General features: G+C 45.8%; 2 protein-coding genes across 5 annotated transcripts in view; one reads left to right on the top strand and one right to left on the bottom strand.

The window, feature by feature from the left end:
* The first annotated feature begins 1,490 nt into the window (after positions 1–1,490).
* On the top strand, positions 1,491–15,661 carry LRRN4 (leucine rich repeat neuronal 4). 2 transcript variants are annotated; one of them, XM_057300906.2, is made up of 5 exons: positions 1,491–2,143; positions 3,169–3,828; positions 4,990–5,194; positions 11,090–11,227; positions 13,527–15,661. In XM_057300906.2, exons 2-5 carry the CDS (start codon positions 3,174–3,176, stop codon positions 14,749–14,751), a joined length of 2,223 nt encoding a protein of 740 aa, XP_057156889.1. In that variant the 5' UTR covers positions 1,491–2,143; positions 3,169–3,173; the 3' UTR covers positions 14,752–15,661. The 2 variants fall into 2 exon arrangements, with proteins under 2 accessions (XP_057156889.1, XP_034803370.1); XM_034947479.3 differs by lacking the exon at positions 1,491–2,143 and having other exon boundaries at positions 3,154–3,828.
* Positions 15,662–15,793: 132 nt separating this feature from the next.
* The window catches only part of CRLS1 (cardiolipin synthase 1), a 33,915-nt gene continuing 22,497 nt past the window's right edge, over positions 15,794–27,211 (bottom strand). For 2 of the 3 annotated variants that reach the window (XM_034947484.3, XM_034947486.3), the window contains 4 exons: positions 24,440–24,525; positions 23,739–23,807; positions 21,264–21,355; positions 18,384–18,703 (listed from right to left, as the gene is read on the bottom strand). In XM_034947484.3, the coding sequence (XP_034803375.1) occupies positions 18,619–18,703; positions 21,264–21,355; positions 23,739–23,807; positions 24,440–24,525 (332 nt within the window). In that variant the 3' untranslated portion in view covers positions 18,384–18,618. Of the gene's footprint in view, positions 16,012–18,383; positions 18,704–21,263; positions 21,356–23,738; positions 23,808–24,439; positions 24,526–27,211 lie in introns of those variants that run through there. The other variant, XM_034947485.3, reaches the window with a different exon arrangement.

The following is a 27,211-nucleotide window of genomic DNA, read 5'->3' as shown; positions in this document are numbered from 1 at the left end:
GGACCTGGCTGGTTTAACTCTGAGGGAAACATGATGTTCTAATTCTTTTTGTTTGTTTGTTTGATAGAGACGAGGTCTTGCTATGTTGCCCAGGCCTGTCTTGAACTCCTGCCTTCCTGCCTCAGCCTCCCAACATGCTGGGATTACAGGCATAAGCCACCATGCCTGGCTTAATGTTTTAATTTTTGGGCGTGGAGCTCTCCGTGCAAAGGCAAAGAGGAAGCAGGCTGCCCACTGGTCTACGTGCTGACCCCACCTCTAACTCTCTGACTTCTTCCCACCTGGCCTCCTATGTCTCCATGGCATGTGTTTATAACTCTGGGGCCTGGGCCCGGGCTCCCTGGGAGGTGACTGCATGAGCCCCAGGCTGGGGAGCACAGAGCGGCCTCTCCTGCCCCGCTCGGGCAGAGGAGCAATGCTTGTGAGCAGCAGGGTCCTAGCTGGCACTGAGACTGGAAAGATCTTCAGGCTGTGGGTGGAGAAGGCCTCAATGGAGATCCTCGGGAATTTCCAATTAACCAATCAACCCTAATAGGCCAGTTTCTGAGGTATCCTGGAGTTCCTCAGGGCTGTCCAGATAAGGACTGACAGGAGGAAAGTTCTGGTCTCAGTGGCTGTCACGCAAAGCTGCGGCTCATTAACCCTGACGAACTCTCAGATGGGGCTAGGCGGGATTGGGGAAGGATGCAGATCAAAGGCCCTCAGAGGAAATGACCGAGCTCTGCCTTGGGACTCTGGGGGAGAGAGGTGCTGTCTGCTCTAAACAAAAAAAAAAAAAAAAAAAAAAAAGAAAGAAAATAAAGCCACCTAAATCCCGTCATCCCACCATCTAGAGATAATCACTTCTAAACATTTTGTTATTTAGTATTTCCTTTCATTATGACTACAACATAGAGTATAATAAGTGAACATTTATTATATATAGGTGTGTTAGTCTCTTTTCATGCTGCTGACAAAGACATACCTGAAACTGGGAAGAAAAAGAGGTTTAATTGGACTTACAGTTCTATGTAGTCGGGGAGCCCTCAGAATCATGACGGGAGGCAAAAGACTCTTCTTACATGGCGGCAGCGAAAGACAATGAGGAAGAAGCAAAAGCGGAAACCCCTGATAAACTCATCAGATCTTGTGAGACTTATTCACTATCAGGAGAACAGCACGGGAAAGACTGGCCCCCATGATTCAATTGCCTTCCTCTGGGTCCCTCCCACAACACACAGGAATTCTGGGAGATACAATTCAAGTTGAGATTTTGGCGGAGACACAGCCAAACCATATCAATAGGTGTAAAATAAAAATGAATATTTTTATTTAAAAACTAAAAAAAAAAAAAAGGTCTCTAAACAAAGCTCACTCAAGCATCACATCTTCGGGAGACCTGGGGCTGGTAATCAGGACCCATCCTCCCAGGCATGCAGCGGGAATGTTCTTTCTGCATTTCTGTCCTCTGTTTATTCTCACTCCTTACGAGAGACAAACGTCCACACTGTGACTGAGCGGGGTCCCAGAGCCACCAAACAAACTCTCCTCCGGGCCTCTTGGGTCTGGTTTGAGCCTGCTCTGCCCCAGACCCTTCTGAGGATCCTCTCTCCTGCCACTCTTTCCTGGAAATCCCTGCAAGCTTCCTCTAGACTCGGATGCCTTCCCTCCTTTGGGAGAATTGGCTTCCAGCCATCCCAGAAAATGGGAGCCACCTGGCAGGAAGGATCAAATTCCTAAGTGGTGACAGCGCTGCTCTGCCTCACTGCACTCCACTAGCCCTCACCGCTACTCCTTTCATTTCTCCAGCCTGGGAAAGGTAGTGTTCCGAGAGGTAAAGATGGGGAGGGCTAGGAGGAGGTGCCAGGCCTGGAAAGGGCCAGGGGCAGGCCCTAGCGGGAGAGGAGGGAGCTGAGCAATGAGGGTGTTGGCTAAAGACAACAGCGTCTTGATGGGAAAGGAGGAGCAATGGGAAAGACTGGAGTATCTCAGGCCCTCTCAGTGGATGGGGGTTGTGGGAGAGAGGCAGCTGGGAGACAGGCCTCCCTCTGGAGTTCGTAGCTGAGTTGCTGTCCAAATCAGTGGTCCCTAGAATCTATAAAACAAAACTGAGAACTTCAGAGGTGCATCCAGAGGAGCCACACTCCAAAAGGACCACTTCCAGGTAAGCATGACACACTGCTGGGTGCACACGCTCCTGGCTTCAGGTTCCAGGATCTTTCTCACTGCCTTCATCCCCAGCTAGTAATAGAGAGACCCTTCCCCTGGAGCCTGGGTGGTGACTCGGAGATCTACTGGTCAGCACAGAGAGCTGGGGCAGGAATACACATCTGCAGTGATGAGGGATATGGAGCAGTGACCTCATGGCCAGGGCCTGGTTAACGGTATCTTTGCCACTCCCAAGCTAGCCCATGGCTGCCGGATCTTCCTCTGCTTGATCTCCTAGCTGACCTGTGCAACCCTAGGTAGTCCAGAAATCCCACAACTAGCAGCTCCCAGCCATCCCTCCTGGGCAGGGCTAATACTGGGGGATCTGGCTTTTGTTGGAACCCACATGGGACCAGCAAATGTTTGACTCCAGGGTTCACAGGGCTTTGTTCTTCTGCTGAAGGCAACCCTGAGCATGCTCCCAAGAAATGGACTCCAGGACTTATTTTAGGCAAACTAGGATTCCCCTGTGGCTGGCCAGTTCTAATGGGGAAAAGCGGGGTAACTGAGAGTTGTTGAACGGACAAAATCTTCCTCATGTTTCTAGCCTCGTGAGGGCATTCACGTTTATGGAGCAGTGACTGTTTTCCTGGGGAGAGTTTGCAGCAATAAAGGGGACATCCCTTTCCTGTAGAAGCTCACAGGATGGGGGTACATAAACGGAGGGAGTTATTGAGAGATTCAGGCCCAGATTGGACAGATGAAGAAGGCCTCTCTCTCACAAGAAGAGGAAAAGGCATCCTTGAAGGGAGGAAGAGCAGGGGGTACCACAGTGCTCCTAGGGGAGACGACAGGGCAAAAGCAGACAGGGGAGAGGTCACTGCACACTAGGCGACTCTGGGAACGTCTCCCCGCCCTGCAGGGAACATCCAGCGCCTGTGCTCCTCCTCAGAGCCCTGGAGGTGGGGTTGGGACGCGCATCTGACTCTTTGTGCGGGGGTTCCTGTGGACTTGATGGGCGTCCTGCTGTTCTCTCCCCAGACGCCATGCGGCAAACCCTACCGCTGCTGCTGCTGACGGTGCTGCGCCCCAGCTGGGCAGACCCTCCCCAGGAGAAGGTCCCGCTCTTCCGGGTCACTCAGCAGGGCCCCTGGGGGAGCAGTGGCAGCAACGCCACCGACTCGCCCTGCGAGGGGCTGCCCGCCGCGGATGCGACGGCCTTGTCCCTGGCGAACCGCAACCTGGAGCGCCTGCCCGGCTGCCTACCGCGCACACTGCGCAGCCTCGACGCCAGCCACAACCTGCTGCGCGCCCTGAGCACTTCCGAGCTCGGCCACCTGGAGCAGCTGCAGGTGCTGACCCTGCGCCACAACCGCATCGCCGCGCTGCGCTGGGGCCCGGGTGGGCCGGCGGGGCTGCACACCCTGGACCTCAGCTACAACCAGCTGGCCGCTCTGCCGCCGTGCGCCGGGCCCGCGCTGAGCAGCCTCCGCGCCCTGGCGCTCGCCGGGAATCCGCTGCGGGCGCTGCAGCCCCGGGCCTTCGCCTGCTTCCCCGCGCTGCAGCTCCTCAACCTCTCCTGCACCGCGCTGGGTCGCGGAGCCCACGGGGGCATCGCCGAGGCGGCGTTCGCTGGAGAGGATGGCGCGCCCCTGGTCACGCTCGAAGTCCTGGATCTCAGCGGCACGTTCCTTGAACGGGGTGAGTCCGGGCGCCCCGCGTTTTCAGCCGGCCTGGGCGCAGAGCCAGGCTGCGCGTGCGCTCCGGGGGGCAGGGCTGCGTTCTTCCTCGAGGGGTGACCCGGGTGCCCAGCTCGTAGGAGGGTTCAAAAGGACACCAGCTACATTTTTCGAGCAAGCGGGCCCAGTTTGAAGCGCCACACAGGAGTCACTTTCTTGAATCCTAAGAGATAGGAACTGTTACCATCTCCTTTTTACATATGAGGGAACCCTAGCACAGAAAGGCGAAACTTGGTCACACATTAAGCAAATCTGAACCCAGGCATTCTGGGTCCAGAGCCCAAAACTTTAACCACTCTGTTCTGCTTCCCAGCATGGCTAGATAAGTGCTTGTGGAATGGGGAAGTGAGTGCATGCTTTGGGGCTGATGAATGGAAAAACTGAGCCGCAAACATGCAGTTAGCTGAAGTGACTGAGGCTTCCAGGATGAATTCACTGATTTTTCTACCTGGTTGGGCAAAATAGTTTCTGTGAATGTTTAATCACTCAAGCCACAGGAGAGTGGTGAGGATAACCGGTCTCCTGTTCTTGGGGTTCTTTGATTCACAAGGTCGGTTTTACTATTTTTTAAAAAACACTTCACGTGTCTACAACCACCTGTTTCATCAAAGACAAAGAGAAAAAACAGCTAGAATGGGGAATACCGAGGGGAAGGGGCACGTTCTCCATGTATTAGGAGAGCCACAAAATTAGGTTTCTGGGGGCCCCTCGCCTCCTTAATTACGTTCCGCAGAAGTTCCCCACACTTGACAGACATCAGAGCAAAGTCTGGTTATTTTCTGTGTGGACTTTAATGAGAAGGTGGAGCAGCAACAGACTTGGAGACAGTGTCCTGGGTTCAAGCCTTGTCTCTGCCGCTTTCCAGCTATGTAGCCTTGGGCCGATCAATCCCCTCTCTGGCCTTGGCCGACTCAGATTGGAAGAAAGGAAGGACTGCTTGTCCCTGAGCACCCTTCCAGCTGAAATGACCACAATTCTGAGATTCCCAGAGCTGCTAACTGTGCCCGTGCTCAGCGATGACCTTCACCATTCACCTTGCCACTCTCGTTCTTCCTTCATGCCGTGCTGGCCTCCTGGGTTTGTGCGTTCTGGAGTAGTTGGCAGTTTCCCTTCTGTGTTTCAGTTGAGTCAGGGTGGATCAGAGACCTGCCGAAGCTCACATCCCTCTACCTGAGGAAGATGCCTCGGCTGACGACCCTGGAGGGGGACATTTTCAAGATGACCCCCAACCTGCAGCAGCTGGACTGTCAGGACTCCCCAGCACTTGCTTCTGTCGCCACACACATCTTTCAAGATACTCCACATCTACAGGTCCTTCTGTTCCAGAAGTAAGTGCTTCTGAGGCACATCTTCATCACATGACTGATTTTTTGCCCATTACGCTATGTTGAATTTTATAGAACAAACCAGACCTTAATTTTTCTCCCAATACTCTTCCAAATCCTCTCTGGGGCTTTGTTTTCCCCCACCCTTTGGGTGATATCTTGGGTAGGTCCCAGATAGTCCACCCAGCCACCTAGCCTTGCAACTCAGTCCAGTTCAGAGTAGCATTAGAACGCCAAACTCCTATGCCTTTAAAGTTTATTTTAAGCCCAGTCTTAGAAATTTACAGTGGGAAGAGGTGAGGAGGACCTCAGGTCTCCTCTCTGTCTGGATCTGCTTTCTTCCCCACATGTCATGCAAGTTCAGTCCCTTCCAGAATTTGAGTGGGTCTAGGGATGAAAGTATTGATATTGTTAGAAAATCCCTTGGAAGTCTATGGGCAGGCCCTGTTAGTCCTCTTTTACACAATGCAGTCACTAAAGATGGAATTATTCTTCTAAAAGGATGAACAACTTTTCAAAGCAAAGGCAGAACCATTCACTCATTCTGTCCTTTATTCAATAAATAGCTATTGAGCACACGATGTTGTGAGGAGAAATGCTTTGTATCTCTGGCTCAGACTCCTTTGAGCTCGATAAAAACCCAAGAACTGTGTAAAGTGCCAGGATACAAATATCAAGTAGTTTCTTTATCTGTAAGACAGAGCTATGACAATAAAAGTTTGCTTTGGGGCTTTTCATGAGAAAAAAAGTATATGGTTTATGTAGAGCACTTAGCTCAGTGCCTGGCATATGGTATTTGTCCTCTAAAATTAGTGAAGATGATGGTGGTGGTTATAATGGAGATGCTGAGGGTGATGACAGTGATGATGATGGTGTTGATGCTGATTGATGTCAGTGATGGTGATGGTGATGATGAAGGGTGTTGGTGCTAATTATAATGCTGAGGATAGTGATGATTGTATGATATAATAGTGGTGGTGAGGCCAGGCATGATGGCTCATGCCTGTAATCCCAGCACTTTGGGAGGCTGAGGTGGGTGGATGACCTGAGGTCAGGAGTTCGAGACCAGCCTGGCCAACATGGTGAAACCCCATCTCTACTAAAAGAAATACAAAATTAGCTGGGCATGGTGGCATGTGCCTGTAGTCCCAGCTACTTGGGAAGCTGAGGCAGGAGAATTGCTTGATCCTGGGAAGTGGAGGTTGCAGTGAGCTGAGATTGCGCCATTGCACTCCAGCCTGGGCAACAAGAATGAAACTCTGTCTCAAAATCAAAACAAAACAAAAAAATAGTGGTGGTGAGAACACTGACAGTGGCAATGGTGATGTGATAGTGGTGGTGATATTAATAAAGATAATGATATTGATGGTCATGATGACTTTGGTGATGGTGACGTTGACAACGTGGCCACTGCTTTCAGGGAGCTCACAGTTCAGTATAGGTAGCAGATATCTGCCATTTATCATAACACATCGTGATCCATAGCAGAGACACACGCCATGTGCTGTGTTATAAGACAGGTGGGGGTAATGATCCATCAGACTGGATCAGAGAGGCTTCTTCAGGAACAGCATAATTGGTCCATATCTCAAAAGGCAAGTCCAAGCTCACCGGGTGAATGTCAGAAGAGAAAGGCCATCCAGGCCCAAGAAGAGCAAGCGTCCCAGGTTGAGAAGTGATGACCACTTCCTCTCATCCCTCTACTTGTCAATTCACTGCAATCTGACCACCCACATCAGCTGCCAAGTCAGTGGACACTTACGTCTGTGGAGCCTATTGTTTATTTCCTCCCTCTTGACGTTCTCTGTCTCTTTGGCCCCCAGATGTTGCCCTGGTGCTTCTCCAGCCTTCCTGGCTAGGCCTTCTTAATGTCCTTGCCTATTTCCACTTATAACTGTCTTGCAGGTCATTTGTCACCCTATGCACTACTCCAGCACCATCCCCTTCCCTAAAGCCTAATGCGTCCTCCTCCATCTCTGTGCTGAGGATGCTTAGTTGAGTATCTCCAGCCAAGGCCTTCTCATGAGCCCCAGAATCACGTATCTAATTGCCTGCTGGATAGTAAAGATCTATGAGGCATCCAGGGGAAATGTTCAGTAATAATAACACGAACCTCTTGTACTGTGCCAGGCATAGTTCTAAGCATATATTGAAGTATTTACTCTTGCAGCAATCCAGATAGGGAGGATTCAGTCATTATTCCCATTTCGCAGGTGAAAAAACTGAGACACAGAGACGTTAAATACATTTCCCCAGTTCACATAGCTAGTAAATAGCAGAATCAGAATTTGAGCCCAGGCAGTTTGGCTCCACATCTGATACCTTAAACACAATGCTGCATCAGACTGAAGCTTGGAGGAGGAGAGTCTGAGCCAGAGGTATAAATTTGGGAGTATAAAGATGATATTTGAAGCCAAAGAAATTCATGAGATCACCAGAGAGACAGTACAGAGAGATGAGGGCCCAGAACTGAGCCTTGAAGAACCCCAACTTTTAACATCGGGATGAAGAAGAACCAGGAAAGGAGATCAAGAAGGTGTGACCAGTGGAGTAGCAGAAAAACCAGGAGAATGTGATGTCCTGGAGGTCAAGAGAAGAGAGTGCTTAAGGAGGGAGGGAGTGGTTGGCAAAACCATCAGGAGCCCTAGTCAGCTGAGAATGGGGTGACCACGGGATTTGGCAAAATGTGGGACATCAGCGACATTCATTCCCAAGGGAGCCAGGTGAAAGGGGTGGAAGAGTCATTGCAGGAGTCAAGTCCCCAGGACTCGTTTCGTTTCCATCCCCAACAGCCCCTGTGCCAGCCCCCTTCCCTTTGACCCTTTAGGGCAACTCTAGATCAAGTCCTCTTCGTCTCCCATCTTCCTTACTGCCTTCTGACAGATGTTTCCATCTTCACAGGCCCCATTTTAGACCAGGGAGGTCATATTTTCATTTATATGATGGGCCCTTTTGACAGTCTCCTGACGCCTGTGGGTCCACTCTTTTTTTTTTTTTTTGAGATGGAGTCTTGCTCTGCCACCAGGCTGGAGTGCAGTGGCGCTATCTCAGCTCACTGCAATCTTCACCTCCCAGGTTCAAGTGACTCTCCTGCCTCAGCCTCCTGAGTAGTTGGGACTACAGGTACGCGCCACCACACCCAGCTATTTTTTTTTTTTGTATTTTTAGTAGAGACGGGGTTTCATCATGTTGGCCAGAATGGTCTCTATCTCCTAACCTCGTGATCTGCCTGCCTCGGCTTCCCAAAGTGCTGGGATTACAGGTGTGAGCCACCGCTCCCAGCCATGGTCCACTCTTACCAGAAGAGTGGTGTGTGTCTGTGTGTGTGTGTGTGTGTGTGTGAGTGTGTATGTGTGTCTGCTTCTTTAACACCTTAAGTGACAAAATCTACCAGTAAGTCTAATAACTTTCATCATTTTAATGATTGTAAATGACATGGAACTACTGGAAAGTGACATGGAAGTATCTGCAATTTCTATTAACAATTCTCCAATAGAAATTATTTAGGAGAGCAAATGGAGACTTCTTCCACACTAGGGCCCTATCAGAAGTAGAGAATACCCAAATGTGACATGCATCAGGAACCAGCCAGGCTCTCTCCTTCCTCAGCATGTGGGACTTTATCACGTGTAGGTGGCACTGGGTGGCAGAAAGAACCACCAAAGCGAATTGTACCTTTTCCCCTAAGAATAATTTTCTTTACATGTAGAACATGTAACATGCTGTCTACCTCACTAAGTTGTCATAGTGATGTTAATGAGACAATGTAAGGAAAGGACTCAGCGGTGTTACTCAAAGAAAAAAAAATGTAATCCTCTTCCTTTCCCACTTCAGGGAAAAAGAAAAGCATTTCCTTTCCACACACACACAAAAATACTGATTGAACTCTCATTCTAACATTTCCATTCTAGCTATGTAAAATCTGCAAAAACAAGCATACACGCATATATACATATATACACTTGTATATGCACATATGGCTTAAGTTTTAATATAAATGGCACATACATAAATCTGGTGTCCCAGGGGTGACTGTCACTTTCCCACTGGCCAGAAGTGATAGAGCAGATCTGGGTGACATGTCCTTCCTTTCCCAGAACAACAGTATCTTCTCCAGAGTAGCAAAGGGCAGGTTCCCAGGAAGACTGAGGAAAGCCAGCCTTTGGTCAGAAGAGACTTGAATGTAAAATGCAGCTCCCATTGCCCATGATGAATTATCACTGAGTACATGTAAATGAGGCAAAATCTGGGAGGTCCAGGAGACTCAGGGAGTCGAGAAAGTCAAGGCCAAACACTCTGTGAGACTCTGGGTGAGAAAGAGAAGGGAGCCAGGAGCAGATCTGCCATTGCTAGGTGTGGTAGACTCTATGCAAAAATGGCCTCAGTAATTCCCCCCATCCCTGTAGGCACAACTCTTTGCAACATGATTGCAGCTCCTCCTATATATATTTTTTTAAATTTAAATTGTTTAGAGTCAAGGCCTAGTTCTGCTCCCCAGGTTGGAGTGCAGTGGCACAATCATGGCTCACTGTAACCTCTAACTCAAGCCATCCTCCCATCTCAGCCTCCCAAGTAGCTGGGACCACAGGTGTACTCCACCATGCCTGGCCAATTGTTAAATTTTTTTTCTAGAGACAGAGTCTTGCTATGTTGCCCAGGCTAGTCTGAAACTCCTGGCCTCAAATGATCCTCCCACCTTGGCCTCCCAAAGGGCTAGGATTACAGGCATGAGCCATTGCACCAGGCCCCATATTTCAAGGAGTCTATTGCTCTACGTCTTGAAGCTGGGCTTGGCCTTGTGATTTGCTTGGGGCCAGTGGGATATTAGCAAATGTGATGTAAGCAGAAACTAGAAAGCAATTGAGCACTGGGGACTGCCCTCTCCTGCTATTGGGGATCCCTCCACTACCATGTGAATAAGCCCAGGCTAGCCTCCTGGGTGATGACAGACACATGGAGAGAAGTCCCAGCACACCCAGTTGAGCCTTACACATGAGGCCATCCCAGATCATCTGGCCCCAGCTGAGCTAATCCAGACCACAAGAACCACTGAGCCAACCCACAGAATCATGCAAAGGAATAAATATTTATTGTTTTAAGTTACTAAGTTTGGAGGATACTCTCTACTTAGCAAGAGTTCACTGATGCACTTAAATGAGGCATCTTCCAAAGGACTGGCGTTGAGTGTCACCAGCCACAGTGCAATAACACTGGTCCATAATAACAATATCTATTTGTATGTAGAGATTTGCATTTACAAACACTTTTATCATCATGCATTCTTTTTGTTTTTTTGTGTTTTTGTTGTTGTTGTTTGTTTTGTTTTGTTTTATTTTTTGAGACAGGGTCTCACTCTCCTGCCTATCCTGGAGGGTAGTGGTGTGCTCTTGGCTCACCGCAACCTCTGCCTCCCAGGCTCAAGTGATTCTCCTGCCTCAGCCTCCCGAGTAACTGGGATTACAGGTGCACCACTACCTCCCGGCTAATTTTTGTATTTTTAGTACAGACAGAGTTTCACCATGTTGGCCAGGCTGGTCTCGAACTCCTAACCTCAAATAATCCACCTGCCTTGGCCTCCCAAAGTGCTGGGATTACAGGTATGAGCCACTGTGCCCAGCCAACACACATTCTTTTTGATACAACGATCAGTCATGGGAATATTGTACCCAGTTGATATGAAGCATAATATTTCCTGTTAGGTTGGTATCTCCATTTTACAACAGAGGACAAAAAATGAAGTTCAAGGTCATTAAGAGTTTTGCCCAAAGCAGTATTCTCCAACCCCTATCAGAATGCTTCTGATACCATGGGCATGGTTCTGACACCATGCTTCTCTGGGAATATCTTTGATACAATTGTAAAAACCTGACTTAATTAATTTTTTTGTTTGTATTTCAGCTGCAACTTGAGTTCCTTCCCTCCTTGGACCCTGGATTCCTCCCAGGTCCTATCGATCAACCTCTTTGGCAACCCCCTCACTTGCAGTTGTGACTTGTCTTGGCTCCTCACAGATGCAAAGAGAACTGTCCTAAGCAGGTAACACATTTACAAAGCAGATGGCTGAGGGCAGAGGGTCAGCCTTCAGGAGCTGAAGTTCTCCAGCTTACGTCTTGCTCATGTGACCATGCTTGGCACTTTAGCCATGTTGGGCTGGGCAGCCCTTCCCATGTAGTCATACTCAGGGATCCAGGTGATGGAAGCTGCCTCCATTCCAGCCAGCCAGAAGGGGCAAAGAGCATGGAGGAGCAGACCTGGAGGCTTTTAGTGAGCCAGGCTGGGAGGTGTTACTCCTCACTTCCACTCACATTCATTAGCCAGGAGCCACACCTACCTGCAAGGGAGGCTGGGAAGTGTAGTCTGGCTTAACCACTGGGTTCTACTGAGTCTTCAAGATGGAGCCCGGACTCCTGCTCCCGGGTTATCCAGTCCTAGGCCCGTGGGCTTACAGAGCTCTCCTGGGAAATTCCTATGAAGACTATTGGCTAGAAGGAGCTGTTTTTGCAGTGAGGAGCCACATTTAGGCTGGCCACCAGGAGACAGTGGGAGCTGGGGGGCTGGGAACACCCCCAGTCCTGAGCACTTTGAAACCAGTTCCACCAAGTAAACACTATACCTTGGGAGGCAACCCCCCCTCACCACCATTCTGCAGGATTCTTTCTGTTTATTTGTTTGGAGACATGGTCTTTCTCTGTTGCCCAGGCTGGAGTGCAGTGGTGCAATCATGTCTCATTACAGCCTCAACCTCCTGGGCTCAGCGATCATCCTACCTCAGCTTCTAGAGGAGCTGGGACCAGAGGTGCAAGCCACCACACCTGGCTAATTTTTTTTAAATCTTTTTGTAGAGATGGAGTCTTATCATGTTACCCAGGCTGGTCTCAAACTCCTGGACTCAAGTGATCCTCCCATCTGGGCCTCCCAAAGAGTTGGGATTACAGGCATGAACCACCATGCCCGGCCAAGATTCTTTCCTCATCTCCCACCCAAGCCCAGCTGTGAAGTAGGGCTCAGTCTGCCCCCCAACCCCACATTCCCTCCAAAGAGAAGCACCTGGGCCCTTTGCAGTTAAGGGTCTCATCACAGTATTAATGATGAAGCTGAGAGTACAGGCTCTGGAGCCAGAGAGTCCAGCTTCATCCTACTTACTACTATTTTATTAATTTATTTTAGAGACAGGGTCTTGCTCTGTCATCCAAGCTGGAGTGCAGTGGCATGATCATGGCTCACTGCAGCCTCAGACTCCTGGGCTCAAGCAATCCTCCGGCCTCATCCTCCCAAGTAGCTGGGACCACAGCCACGTGCCACCATACCTGGCTAAGTTTTTGTTTGTTTGTTTTGGTAGAGACGAGGTCTCACTATGTTGACCAGGCTGGTCTCCAACTCCTGGCCTCAAGTGATCCTCCTACCTGGGCCTCCCAAAGTGCTGGGTCTCCAGGCATGAGCCACTGTACCTGGCCTACTTACTACTGTTGATTTGAGCTGAGCTATTTCACCTGAGTTACTTTGGCCTCTACCTTCTCATCTGTAAAATGGGGTAATAGAGTCTACTGCAAAAGTAGTGCAGACTAAATTAGTTGACACATTGGAGTGTGAAGAATAGCGCCTAGCATGTGGGAAGCACTCAGAAATGGTAGCTTGTATGAGTATTTTTTTTTTTTTTTTTTTTGAGACAGTCTCCCTCTGTTGCCCAGGCTGGAGTGCAGTGGTGCAACCTCAGCTCACTGCAACCTCTGCCTCCCAGGTTCAAGTGATTCTCCTGCCTCTGCCTCCTGAGTAGCTGGGATTACAGGCACCCGCCACCATGCCCGGCTAATTTTTGTATTTTTAGTAGGGAGGGGGTTTCACCGTCTTAGCCAGGATGGTCTTGACCTCCTGACCTTGTGATCTGCCCGCCTCAGCTTCCCAAAGTGCTGAGATTACAGGCTTGAGCCATCGCACCGGCCCGAGTATGATTTTTATTACTAGTGCTTTCTTGCCAGGAAACAGACAGGTGAGAACAAAATGGCAAATGACACTCAGAGAATCTGGACTCCTTCTCAGTGCTTGCCCCGGGGTAGGCTCTGCCATTGCTAGCTATGGTGCCTTGGGCAATTAGTTCCTCCTTCTAAACTTCTGTTTGCTTCTTTGCCCAGTGGGAGTGAGGACAGGAGCTTCCTCCAAAGGTTTCCCCAGAATCAATGAGGTGATGCGTGTGTGTGCGGCGTGTGTGCCCTGGGGTGCCTGGCAGAGACGCGTTGATGGGCTTGGCAGGGGGTGACGTCGGCAATGAGGATTCAAAGCTCTGCGCAGAAGTGTCCCTGAAGCCAGACGTCTTCTAACTGGTTGGCCTCCCCTCCAGGGCAGCAGACACTATGTGCGCACCAGCTGCGGGATCCAGCGGCCCCTTCTCAGCCTCCCTGTCACTCTCCCAGCTGCCCGGAGTGTGCCAGTCCGACCAAAGCACCACCCTCCGGGCTTCACACCCACCTTGCTTCAACCGCTCCACCTACGCACAGGGTCCCACCGTCGCGCCCAGTGCAGCCCCCGCCACCCGGCCTGCGGGAGACCAGCAGAGTGTCTCCAAGGCCCCTAACGTGGGCTCTCGCACGGTAGCTGCATGGCCGCACAGCGATGCACGGGAGGGGACTGCCCCCTCCACGACCAACTCTGTAGCAGGTCACAGCAACTCCAGCGTTTTCCCCAGGGCTGCCAGCACCACCAGGACCCAGCACCGAGGAGAACATGCCCCCGGGCTTGTCCTTGAGCCTGATATCTCAGCTGCCTCCACCCCACTGGCCAGCAAGCTCCTGGGCCCCTTCCCTACCTCGTGGGACCGCAGCATAAGCTCGCCTCAGCCCGGCCAGAGGACACACGCCACACCCCAAGCCTCCAACCCGAGTCCTTCCGAGGGCGAGATTCCAGTCTTGCTGCTGGACGACTACAGTGAGGAGGAGGAGGGGAGGAAGGAGGAGGTGGGAACGCCTCACCAGGACGTCCCCTGTGATTACCATCCCTGCAAGCACCTGCAGACCCCATGCCCGGAGCTGCAGAGGCGGTGGCGGTGCCGGTGCCCCGGCCTCAGCGGGGAAGACACCATCCCAGACCCGCCCAGGCTGCAGGGGGTGACGGAGACCACGGACACGTCGGCGCTGGTCCACTGGTGTGCCCCCAACTCGGTAGTGCATGGGTACCAGATCCGCTACTCTGCGGAGGGCTGGGCGGGGAACCAGTCGGTGGTGGGGGTCATTTACGCCACGGCCCGGCAGCACCCTCTGTACGGGCTGTCGCCGGGCACCACCTACCGCGTGTGCGTGCTGGCGGCCAACAGGGCGGGCTTGAGCCAGCCACGGTCTTCGGGCTGGAGGAGCCCGTGCGCCGCCTTCACCACCAAGCCCAGCTTCGCGCTCCTGCTCTCTGGGCTGTGCGCCGCCAGCGGCCTGTTGCTCGCCAGCACCGTGGTGCTGTCCGCATGTCTCTGCAGGCGGGGCCGGATGCTACGCCCGCAGCGCTGCGACACGCACCTGGTGGCCTACAAAAACCCGGCCTTTGATGATTACCCGCTGGGGCTCCAGACCGTCAGTTAGCCCAGCTTCTGGGATAACGCGTCTAATCGAACTGGATCTGAGCGCAAAAAGGAAGACACAAGCGGGTCAAAAACGACCCCATCCGCTCCTAGGGTTTCTAATTCCCGTGAAGCCAGAATGCCTTGAGCACACATGGAACTTGCCACACTGAGTGTCTGGGTCCAAGAAACAACTGCCCTCCCTTCCTTCTACTTAACTCTCTGTTCCCAGAAACCTGATGGTCAATGCCAGATCGCTCCCCACTGCCGCCAGGCCTTCTTGTGTGTTGGTTCATTTGGGGTTTTCAGCAGTCGGTGCCCCTCTATCCAGTAGAATAGTGTATGGAAGTAGGAAGGGATGAAACAGAGAAATTGCATAACCCAGCCTCTTTGATCATGTTAGAAATCACATCCTCAGGTCTTTCCAGCGGAAGCTCCTTCATGGTCAAGCTCTAAGACACAATGAGCTCTGTTATTCAAGAAATCAATTCCAGTGTATTTCCAGTTCCAATTCCTGAGAACTAGGGTAAGGGGGAGAGCTAATGGTTGCTTCCTAAGGCCTTCTGGGTTTATTAGTTCCATTTCAGGACATGACAAGAAAATGTACTCCCAGCTTTACAGTTAAAACCAGTTTTCTGGGAACATTTGTCAAACACAGGGAAAGGCTGTCCTTTTAAGTTAGTGTTTACTGCATTTCACCTAAGACTAAATGGACAAATGAATTATAAATTCATTTTTTAGGAGGCATAATAAACTTTGGAAATATTTTTTCTTAATTAGAGGGAAGAAATGAGCAAAAGAGAACCCGAGGCTCTAGCTAGAAGCCCAAGTGTTTCTCTGCCCTAATTGCATCAAACAATGCCTTAATAATCTGTCTTCATGTGGGAGGCATCTACTCTGTCCTCTACTTTTTCACTTTTATGCAAACTCAGGGGAAACTCAGGAAAAAATGATTCTATGAAATTATAATTAGAGCCATATTTCTAGATTTTAATTTTCAACATTGGCATTTATTAATTTCCTGCAGCTGCTGTAACAAGTTACCACAAACTGGTAAAACTGGCTTAAAAGAACAGAAATTTATTTTCCTACAGTTCAGGCCGGAAATCCCAAATCAAAGCATCAGTGGGGTTGGTTCCTCTTGGAGGCTCCGAGGGAGTTGTTCCATCTCCTCTCCCAGCTTCGGATGGTTGGCAGCAATCCTCAGTATTCCTTAGCTCGCAGACATCATTCCAATCTATCCCTCCATCATCTCATGGCATTCTCTCTCTGTTCACATTTCCTTTTTTTTTTTTTTTTAACAACAAAAAAAACTAGTTATTGGGTTAAGGCCCACTGTAATCCAGTATGATCTAATTCTATCTTGATTGCATCTAAAAAGACCCTATTTCCAAATAAGGTCACATGTACAGTACTGGGGGTTTGAACGTGAACGTATCTTTCTTGGGAGATGCGATTCAAGCCACAAGAGCATTTACTTCTACTGTAAGAAGAAAACAAATCAAGTTTAAATCCCATGTATCTTTTGTTTCCAAACCATGCTGCAGAAACTAAAACTGAACTGCACTATATATATTTCTAGGTGTCTGAAGTTTTGAAAGAGCTTCCCAAAACTTTAAGGTAGATCCCTAGTTTCATCATAAATGTAACTAAAAGAATTGGCCTAAATGATTTCAAAGATCTCCACCAGCTCCTGGTTAAAAACTGCAAAGCTATGATGTTGTGGGCTTGTAAAAAAAAACAAAATACACACACACACACACACACACACACACACACACACACAAAACTGCAAAGCACAGTTGGTGTGCACCTGTAATCCCAGCTACTTGGGAAGCTGAGGTGAAAGGGTCACTTGGGCTCAGGAATGAGGCCCCAACTAAAATTTGCTGCAAAAGCCCAAAATCTAGTTAGTATAAATTCCTCAGACATGTAATTAAATGACACTAATGCTTTAAGCTTACTGTCAAGGTTAAGTCTATTCTGTGAAGACACTGAAATGAATTTTCATCACGTTTTGAGTCTATAAACAAGTACATACTCAGACATGTCTAATACAATTCCAGTGTTTTATAAACTGGCAGAATTGATGTGTTTTATAACAATTCAGTATCCAAAAGCCTGAGGAGACTTGGACCATTTTCCTAAGGGATGAAGTGGAAAATGTTTATTAACCAGACCCAGATTGAGACCTTAATAATAAAAAGATTATGGGTCCAACCCATAGGTCACTCCAAATGGCATCAACACTAAACCATAAATAAGCGTAACAAAGTGCAAAGTTCTAAATTTTCGCATAGCTACTTCAAGTCCTCTCTTTTTTAAACATTACTCTTATGTGGCTCACCCGTCACTAATGCAGAGACTCACTCAGTGTGCCTCTTGGGTGGTTCAGCAGTGGGAAGTCCACCTGCAGCCTAACTACTCCTAACAATGAAGCTGTTCTCCAGAGAGCAAGAATAGCCAGCCACATGCCCCCTTCTCTGCTTTTTCAACCCCCTCCATCTGATTCAATGGCGGTGTCCCTGGCTGCAGGCTTCAGTATGCTCCAAGCCAAGCGCAGCTCAGCTGCCAGTCTGAGAACAACCAGGACCAGCAAGCCACAGAGGGACACGCTGGTGCAGAATGCCTGGCCAAGAGGCATGAGTTTTACTTACAGCCTCCCATTCTAATTTAATGCAGCTCAACACGCTGAGAATGGATAATCTCACTGCAGTATTCCGTAATAGGCTTGGATTAAAACCAGGGACAATGGGCAGCAATAGGCCATAGGTTAAGCAGCAGCAACTAGTCACCACTGGACTGTCTTCTTCTCCCCTTCCCCATATCCCACATTCTCCTAAACATGATGTACGTGTAGCAACAGTCTTTTAAAGTCAGATGGTCAGACTAATTATTTTTACAATTTAAGTGTAAGTGATGTACATGAATGGACTCTGTGAATCGGAAAACTTACGTAACAGCAGAGAATACGTCTGTTATATGGAACAACCTGAGTTGAAGGTACAATTTTTTTTCCAGCTCTTTTATTCCTTTAACTGCTTAACAAAAGAAAGAGTCTCCAAAGTTTAAAAAACCTTTGAAAAATATACAGCTTGATATTATTTACATAAAATATGAATCCAGGTTCCAATATCAAACAAACATTGCTATGTCAGAAACACAGTGGAAGGCAGGAACGTAACTCACTGCCTTTTAGGTGCAAAGACTAATAGACATGTTCTCCTATCTCGACTATCTTTGTTACCTGTTATCCTCAAACATAAATTATTAGGCACCTGAGAGGTTGGAAGACTACCGAAAATGAACTTCATACCTTCTGTATGATTATTATCTTAAAAACTTACCGCATTTTAAATCTCTTTTATAACTTTACTTCAACTAACTTCACTTTCATTATCCCAAATGATCAGGTATTAATTACATGAACTGTTAATGTATACACAGACCTAAAAATCAAACAAAAATGTATTGCCCAGTTGTGTAGGATATATATTTGAACCCCACGACATTTCCTAGTGCTTTGTGAGCAATCCAAATTTCACTTAAAAGAGAGGTGTCAACTCTGCCTATGCTCTGGACTATGTTTTTAAAAAACATACAAAAAAGACTGACAATAATTGATCTCTTATAAATTAATCAAGAAACCTAAGATTAAAAATTCTAAATTACAATTTTATTTGTATTTAAAAATACATTGGAAATTCTGCATATTCCCATGATCAACCTTATTTTCAATGCACATTACTTAAATTTTGATGACACAGTTGATTCTGACAAGTCCTTTTTCAAGATGAACACCAAAATAGGGAAACTCCTGTACATTTCCATGGGCCCTGTTCCCATTGATGTATACTGCTTCCTTACTAACAGTGAGGGATAACTTTCATCAGTCTTTTATCACCTGAACAGTCTTCCGGCCATAATGATAGTAACTATAAGCTGATGCAGCTGTGGTGAAAGCTGTAAAACACCTTTTATGGAAGAAAAGAAATAAAATGTAGTTGTCAAGTCTAAAAAATAGTAGCAACGGGAATCATAATGAATACATGCAATGAATTTAAAATGTAAAAATGAATTTAAAAAGTAAAAAGGGCTCTGTGGTGTAATTTTTGTTAACTACAAGAGTCTAAATACACTGCTTTTCTTTAAGACTTCATTTTAATTAGTAACGTCAAACAAAATTATTCTAGATCATGAGCCCTACAAATTACTACGACTAGCAACTGTCATTTTTTACTCGGGCATCCTCTAGGTGTCTTACATTCTCATTTTATTCTTACAACGAACTCATCCTCCAGAAGGACTCATCCTCCAGAAGGACTCATCCTCCAAAGGACTTCTCCAGAAGGGGGAAATGGAAGACCCGGATAACTTGCTCAGGGCTTATCACAGAACTATGTTTGAGCCTGACTTGGTTTGAACTCTAAAGCCCACATGCTCTTTCTACTGCCCCATGCTGCTCAGGGTACCAGACTCTTATTTCCTGCAGCTTTTGAGAATTCTAAAGATATCTGAGTCATTTTAAATAAATTTCAGCTTTCTTTACCAAACTACCCTTAACCGGATTCTCCTTGAAATGACATCACCTGACACCCATGGCATGCCGAATGCCCACAGCTAGATTACTTTTTAGTGCACCCACGCACTTCTGCTTTTATTAGGTGAGGCAGAATCAAGATTCCCTTTTGTTGGATCTTGAACCTGTTCATGCCACTTTGATATTCTAAATTCATACATAAACCAATGAAATATATGTGTTAGAAAAATTGCTATTTCTAGCTGGATGCAGTGGCTCATGACTATAATCCTACCACTTTGGCAGGCCAAGGCAGGAGGATTGTTTGAGGCCAAGAGTTTGAGACCAGCCTGGGCAACATAGTGAGACCCTGTTTCTACAAAAAATAATAATACAAAAAATTAGTGGCTGGGCACGGTGGCTCACACCTGTAATCCCAGCACTTTGAGAGGCTGAGGCGGGTGGATCAACTGAGGCCAGGAGTTCGAGACCAGCCTGACCAACAAGGTGAAATCCTGCCTTTACTAAAAATACAAAAATTGGCCAGGTATGGTGCTGGGCACCTGTAATCCCAGCTACTCAGGAGGCTGAGGCAGGAGAATCGCTTGAACCCGGGTGGTAGAGGTTGCAGTGAGCTGAGATCAGGCCATTGCACTCCAGCCTGGGCAACAGAGCGAGACTCTGTCTCGAAAATAAATAAATAAATTAATTAAAAAAAAATAGCCAGGTGTGGTGGCACATGCCTGTAATCCCAGCTACTCAGGAGGCTGAAGCTGAAGGATCGCTTGAGGCCAGGAATTCAAGGTTACAGTGAGCTATGATCATGCCACTGTACTACAGGCTGGGTGACAGAGCAAGACCCTGTCTCCAAAAAAATAAAAATAAAAATTTTTTTAATTGCTATTTCTGAAAACTACATTGGATGCTTTAGAAAGACTCAATAAAGGTGACTTGATTAAAAAAAAAATACTGTCTCTCTCTTCATGGGTTCCTAGGGGAAAAAAAATACTGTCAAAATAAATAGACAAGATGATTGTGAAAAGACCAGGGAAAATATCGAAACAGTTCTTAGACTGCTTTGCAAATGTTTTAAGTTCTTGCATCACCTTAAAGAAGTAAAAAATGAAGATCAGAGAGGTTTGTATTATGGATGTAGTTTATCCGAGAAAGAAGAAACTCCCACTGATGGGCCTACACTCAAGAAGCCTTCATCCTATATCAGAAGGTATAAGATGAACTGGGGACTGATGGACCTACACTCAAGAAGCCTTCATCCTATATCAGAAGGTATAAGATGAACTGGGGTAAATGTACACTTAAATATTTTAAATTAAAATAAAAAGTTTAGAGTAGTTGTCATTTTTTAAAAGACTGCCTGGCTTAACTGACTGTGATTAGCCACCACTTTCTGGTCCAGACTGTACCAAGCAAGATAATTTTAATTCTAGTTAAAATTGTGCCAAAATATAATACTCCAATGTCAATGTGACTATTTTGAACTCTGAAAGCGTGAATCTGACACACTTTTAAGATGATAAATAAGCAATTAGTATAATAAAATTCAAACTCCTCTCTCCAGTTTTCCCTCCTACAACACCCTTTTCAACAGGCTGGACTCAGCTTCCCTACCCTCTCTCCTACACTCTATCTCTTGGCTTAGGCCCTGTCTTTCACCTAGTGGTCTCCTCTCAGTCTCTTCCTACACAGAATCCACTTCATGCAACAAATGCCACTTCCTTCCTGAAACTGTCCCTCTTCTTCCTACGAAGTTATCTCTTCCTCCAAAACCCTAACACATTATCAGTACCTTTTATCCCTTTTAATTGGTATGAAAGCTAACTTCTCCATCTCAAACTTGGCAGGAAGCTTCTTAACAATGGTATCAATCACCAAATATAGCCACAGCTTTACCCAGTCAGTGCTCAACAAATGCTGTAAGAACAAGGTCATTCTAGGGCTATCACCATAAGTCATTCTGTTGACATTCTAAGAGAGTGATTCTAAATTTAGCTTACCATAGTATCTGAAGATAAATGCTGTCAGCATAGTTGAAAACTGGAGCTGCCAAAGAAGCTGCCACCAAGATTAACTGGACTGCTGTATTCACCTAAATAAAAAAAGAAAAAGTTCTAAGTGAATAGTGCCAACTGGATCCTATTTCAAGCTTTCAAGACAAAAGCACAGCCCATCACACTATAACATGACATACCCTCAGCATGCTTGCTGTTCATCTACACTATCCCTGCCCAATAAGCTTGCATTCACAGGTGAGCACACACAAAAGGGTCAGCTTCACTAACTGACCCATCTGTCTGCACAGCCGCCCTTAAGAGCGAGAGTAATGACAAGTGTCAGAAAATACCACTACCTTGAATTCTCACAGCAACTCAAAAATGTTACAAAATTATTTGCCTTTTTTCCAACTGCCCATTAAAATGGAATATGAAAATAACTAAGCTACCTCTTCGTGGGTAAAAGGGTAATGAGTTAGGTGACTTGCCTGCAGTCACAGCAGACAACAGAACCAAAGCTGGAACCTAGATTTCCTGGGGCCTTATCCGATGCTCCTTTCTTGCCTACCTGTCAAACCTTGTGAGGTTAGAAAATTAAAAGGCACTCATCTCAGGACAGATGCAGTGGTTCATGCCTGCAATCCCAACACTTTGGGAGGCTGAGGCAGAAGGACTACTTGAGCCCAGGAGTTTGAAACCAGCTAGTTAAAAACCAGCCAAGCATGGTGGTGTGCACCTGTACTCTCAGCTACTTGGGGGGCTGAGGTGGTAGGATATTTTGAGCCTGGGAAGTCAAGGCTGCAGTGAGCTATGATTGCGCCACTGCACTCAAGGCTGGGCAGACAGCGCAAGACCCCCTTTCAAAGAAAAAGCACTCATCTCCATAAAAGAACCTCTCTCAAGGAGGAAATGAGTAGGCTTCCCTACACTAAAAGACAGTACTGGGGAGAAAAGAAAATAGAACAAGAAATACACTGGAGACTCCCTCTATCATCATGAGAAGCATTCCATGGAAGAGTCTGTAAAGTATGAAAAAGCGAGTGAAGCAGACGAGCACCTCTGTTCTATCACCCGTTCTGCAGCCAAATGAGAAGGATTCTACTTCATTTAAAAAATAAATAATAGCCAGGCGCAGTGGCTCACGCCTGTAAGCCCAGCACTTTGGGAGGCCGAGATGGGTGGATCACCTGAGGTCAGGAGTTTGAGACCAGTCTGACCAACATGGTGAAACCCCGTCTCTACTAAAAAATACAAAAAAAAATTAGCTGGGCGTGGTGGCGCATGCCTGTAATCTCAGCTACTTGGGAGATTGAGGCAGGAGAATCGCTTGAACCCGGGAGGAGGAGGTTGCAGTGAGCCAAGATCGTGTCATTGCACTCCAGCCTGGGCAACAAGAGCAAAAATTCATCTATAAAAAATAATAAAATAAAATAAAATTAAATTAAATTAAAATAAATTAAAATAAAATATAAAATAAAATAAAATGTAAATTTTATCCTAAGGGCTTCCTATAAGAGTTTAAGACACTTGTCCCCGTACCTCTTTAAGCACTTTCCATGTAACGCTACACTCAAATTGCCATACAATATAAATACAAGTCACTTGAAGCCAAACAAACAAACAAAAAACAACAAAAAAACCCCAAACCCTATGCATGTAAGTGAAAGTCCACCCCAGGGAGTTCTGTATAGAAGCAACCACCCTTCTCTCCCAAAAATGATGGGCATTCTTAACCTGTTAAATCCTTGGCATTAAAGATGGGACAAAAGAATGAACTGAGAAAACTTATCAAAGCTACTAGAAAAACAAATATGGCTTGAGAGGTAGACTGGCATATACTTATTGCCCTGAATGCTCGGGAAAACAGAATGGACAACTAAGAGTAGCAGTTGTTTATTAGTGAACAAAACTTTTTCCTATTTTCCTATCCCTTTCCACTTAACTATCAATCCTGAAAATGAACAGCCATTTGGTATTTTCACCACAGGGAAGGAGGGAGTGAAACCACCAGGGACTCTTCATAATCTGTGAAGCTGAATTAAGAAGCAGTTACAGCCAAGCTTGGTGGCTCACTCCTGTAATCCCAATAATTTGGGAACCCAAGGCAGGAGGATTGCTTGAAGCCAGGAGTTCCATACCAGCCTGGGCAACAAAGTAAGACCTTGTCTCAAAAAAAAAAAAAAAAAAAAAAAAAAGGAACAATTACATTTCAATTCCCTTTCCCTAAACAGTGGCCCAATTACCTCATTCAGAGCTTAAACTCTCAGACCACCAACTCAAGGCACAACATGTATAAGGATGATCCAAAAAACATGGAGGACAAACTAGGTTAAAACTGCCTGCCCAACGCCACTCTCCAGCCTCTACACTCAATGCATTTAAATTTGTCTCATTTTCAGCTGCTCTTGACTGAGGTTTATATCCTGTATAATAAAAATTTACAAAGGAGTAACTTCAAAGAACATTGCATTCTCTTACCTTGCTGATGAATGTTGGTTTTAACCTAGCAGTGGCATAGCAAGGATTGAAATACTTGGCAAGTGTTCGCTGGCAGAGGACCAAAAAAGATAAAGTAATTAACTTATTGTTTAAAATAACATTTTTATTTAAAATAGACATTTTGTTATTATTCTTACGTAACAACATAACTTTATAAATCATATTCAATATATACTGAAAATTGATTTTAAAAAATGTATAGATTTTTCAATTGCTGTAAAATTCGAACACAATACCTATCATAAAGTTTGCTTTATAAAATTTTACTAAACTCAAAATTCCCTTATTCACTATTTTCTTTTTTGAATTAAAAAATAAAATGAACAAAATACTGCTCTATTTTCAGTAGATTGGGAGCCAAAAGAGGTTAATATGCTATGCATATGTGTTCAAGTATTTATAGAACCTGTGAATAAGTATGCAAACAAACCATCCCATGTTCATACAACTCTGATTTTTAAAACCAATTCTAGACTATCCATGGTAGAGGTTAAATTAGACAATATGGCCTGGACCTATATGAAACACCTTTAAAGAATTTGCTTCTAGGGATAGGGGCTGGCTAGTCTGGGTTTCACGTGCCATCAATTGAAAAGACGTTGACGCAAAAAAAATGTCTTTTTGCTTTTTCCTTAAATCATATATAATGCTAAAAGAATACTTTTTGGAAACAAACTCACTGGTGTTGGAAGAGTTCGGTATCTGACATAAAAAACAGCAGCAATCAACATTACATCTCTCGAAATGATCATGTAAGTAAGTGGAACTGAAAATCAAACATAAAATAATTTTAACTGGGATTCTGAAGAGTACTAATATGCATTATGAATACAATAATATGTCATTCAGCCTTACCACAAACTGCTGTTTTCACAAATAGAAATTTTATAATGAACACCTATCGATGGTTTAGGGTCCCCTATAGCAAACTACTGATTTTTATATTCTTCTTTAACCCGCCCTCAAAACAAAGTGAAGTACAGACTATGGCTTTGAAGTCTGTATCTGCCTTTCAGTATGCTGATCTTCTCATCTGTTTGTGTTTTTTTCTTGCATGTTTTTAAGCTATTAGTCCGCAGTTATCAGCATCAGCTCTACTCAGCGCTATCTCCTCCTTTGCTACTTCGAAGCTCTGCACATTTGAAAAAAGATCACCATACTCAGAATTACATGAAAAGAGATTATAAAGAGGCGGAGAAGGATGTGGGAGGCCTCAAACTCTTCTGAAATCTCAGGAGCTTTGATTGCTTGTTCTGCATTTTAGACTATTCTCTGAAGAGTAAAATTTGCTGTTATGTGCAACTAGTAGAGAAACAGAATTTTTTTTTTTTGAGACAGAGCCTTGCTTTGTTGCCCAGGCTGGAGTGCAGTGGCACGGTATCGGCTCACTGCAGCCTTGACCTCCTGGGCTCAATGCAATCCTCCCACCTCACCCTCCCAAGTAGCTGGGAGCACAGATGCATGCCACCATGCCTAATTTTTGTATTTTTGTAGAGAAGGGATTTCACCATGTTGTCCTGGCTGGTCTAAAACTCCTGAGCTCAAGCGATCTACCTGCCTCAGCCTCCCAAAATGCTGGGATTACATGCATGAGCCACTGTGCCCAGCGTGAAATATTTTATACTTATCCAGCCAGTTCCTTCCCAGGGATTGCTGTTTTTCTCCCTGCCCATTCAATGAATGCAACTTGTCAATATTTTTGTCATCATTCCTCAGATTTTACACCATGGTCCCAAAGCCATAGCCAATAGAAGGATATTTTAAAATAAATACCCAAGGAACCCCTATTTCCTTACTGAATGGGAATGAGATGGCAGAGAACTTGCTTCACTTTATATCCTTCTGCACCACAGAAAGTTTTTAACTGTGAACATATCTTTTATAAGAAAAAAAAATTATTATTTTTAAAAAGGGGGGAAAAAAAACCTGAGTTCAAACACTCGGTTCAAACAGTATCCAAACTATTTCAAATAAATAAAGATAAAAATAAAAAGGATCATGAACATCCCTTCCAAAATACTTTCAAACAAATCTTTTATGAATTATTGGAGGCTATACTTATGGTCCTCTCCAGTTTTGACATTCAATTGGCTCTGCAATCTGAAGAAAATCTCTAGTTACAGATTTAAAATTTAAATCTCTGCTGTTATAGCTATGATGTACATGTTGATCCTTGGCCTAGTCCTTGATGGATAATACTATTCCAAAGAAAAAATGCTTATCCACTCAAGTCACGGCATTTGGAGCAAACAAGATGTGGCTATATGAGCCAAGCATGAAAACAGTGAGTCATAATTTTTAGGAACATTTTTGTACCGGTAAACAAACTTTTCTGTAGCAATCATTAGCTGGCAAAATCTAACAACAATCACACTTTTAAAATGCAGCAAACCTGCACGGTGGCTCATGCCTGTAATCCCAGCACCTTGGGAGGCCAAGGCAGGCAGATCACCTGAGGTCAGGAGTTCGAGATCAGCCTGACCAACACGGAGAAACCCCATCTCTACTAAAAATACAAAATTAGCCAGGTGTGGTGGCATGCCTGTAATCCCAGCTATTTGGGAGGCTGAGGCAGGAGAATCGCTTGCCAGGAGGCAGAGGCTGCAGCAAGCCAAGATCGTGCCATTGCACTCCAGCCTGGGCAACAAGAGTGAAACTCTGTCTTTAAAAAAAAAAAAAAAAAAGCAGCAAATCCATGCAAATTAAAATCTATGTATAGTATGCATGGAAGAACATGCAAGACTGCATTTAACCAGGAATGTAGGCCTATGAAATTCAGACTATGTTTGGGTCAGTGCATTAGGTTCCAACCCAACAGTGTGACCTAACAATTAGCATCTCTGGGCTCAGTTTACCATCTGTAACCATCTGGTAGGGGAAAGAGCTATTAAAAAAAAAAAAATCAAGGGTTCCCCAAACTGACTGCCCATCCAAAAGTCACCTTGAGAGAGCTCAGTAAAAGCCTAGATGAAAGCTCTCCTCTGGGTGACTCCTATGCACAGCAAGGCTAGAACATTTCTGCACCAGGTGGTCTCAAAGGCCTCAGCCAACTGAAGGATATGGGCTCCTACTGTGGTTTTAAAATGTTATCAAATTTCCTGGCTTTCTCTCTTGGCCTCCTCTTCTCTTCTAGAGTTAAAACAGTTTTCATTTTGCCTACTAGAGTAAGAAAGTGATGGGCAGGACAGTGTAAAATGTGTCAAGGATTTCTCCAGGTTTTCCTCCCTACTTGCTAACTCTGAAACATGGGTAATATTTGCAATGATATTTCCAGTGTCTGTAAGTAAAATTTTATTAGAACACATTCATACTCACTAATTTAAATATTTTCTGTGGCTGCTTTCACACTACAACAGCAGAGCTGAGTAGCTGTAACAGAGATCACATAGCCCACAAAGCCAGACATCATGGACAAGTTTTATTAGCATTAAAGGGAAATAGTTCATAAAATC

This window comes from Pan paniscus, chromosome 21, assembly GCF_029289425.2.
Source record: "Pan paniscus chromosome 21, NHGRI_mPanPan1-v2.0_pri, whole genome shotgun sequence".
In the NCBI taxonomy this organism is placed as follows: Eukaryota; Metazoa; Chordata; class Mammalia; order Primates; family Hominidae; genus Pan; species Pan paniscus.
The sequence above is the reverse complement of the archived record's forward strand: the minus strand, read 5'-3'. Positions and strand labels throughout refer to the sequence as shown.

Coding starts and splice junctions, on each gene's coding strand:
- LRRN4 (XM_057300906.2), top strand. CDS start 3,174: ATGCGGCAAACCCTACCGCTGCTGCTGCTGACGGTGCTGCGCCCCAGC. Junction 5,195..11,089: donor CAGGTCCTTCTGTTCCAGAA/GTAAGTGCTTCT, acceptor TTTGTATTTCAG/CTGCAACTTGAGTTCCTTCC. Junction 11,228..13,526: donor AAGAGAACTGTCCTAAGCAG/GTAACACATTTA, acceptor CCTCCCCTCCAG/GGCAGCAGACACTATGTGCG.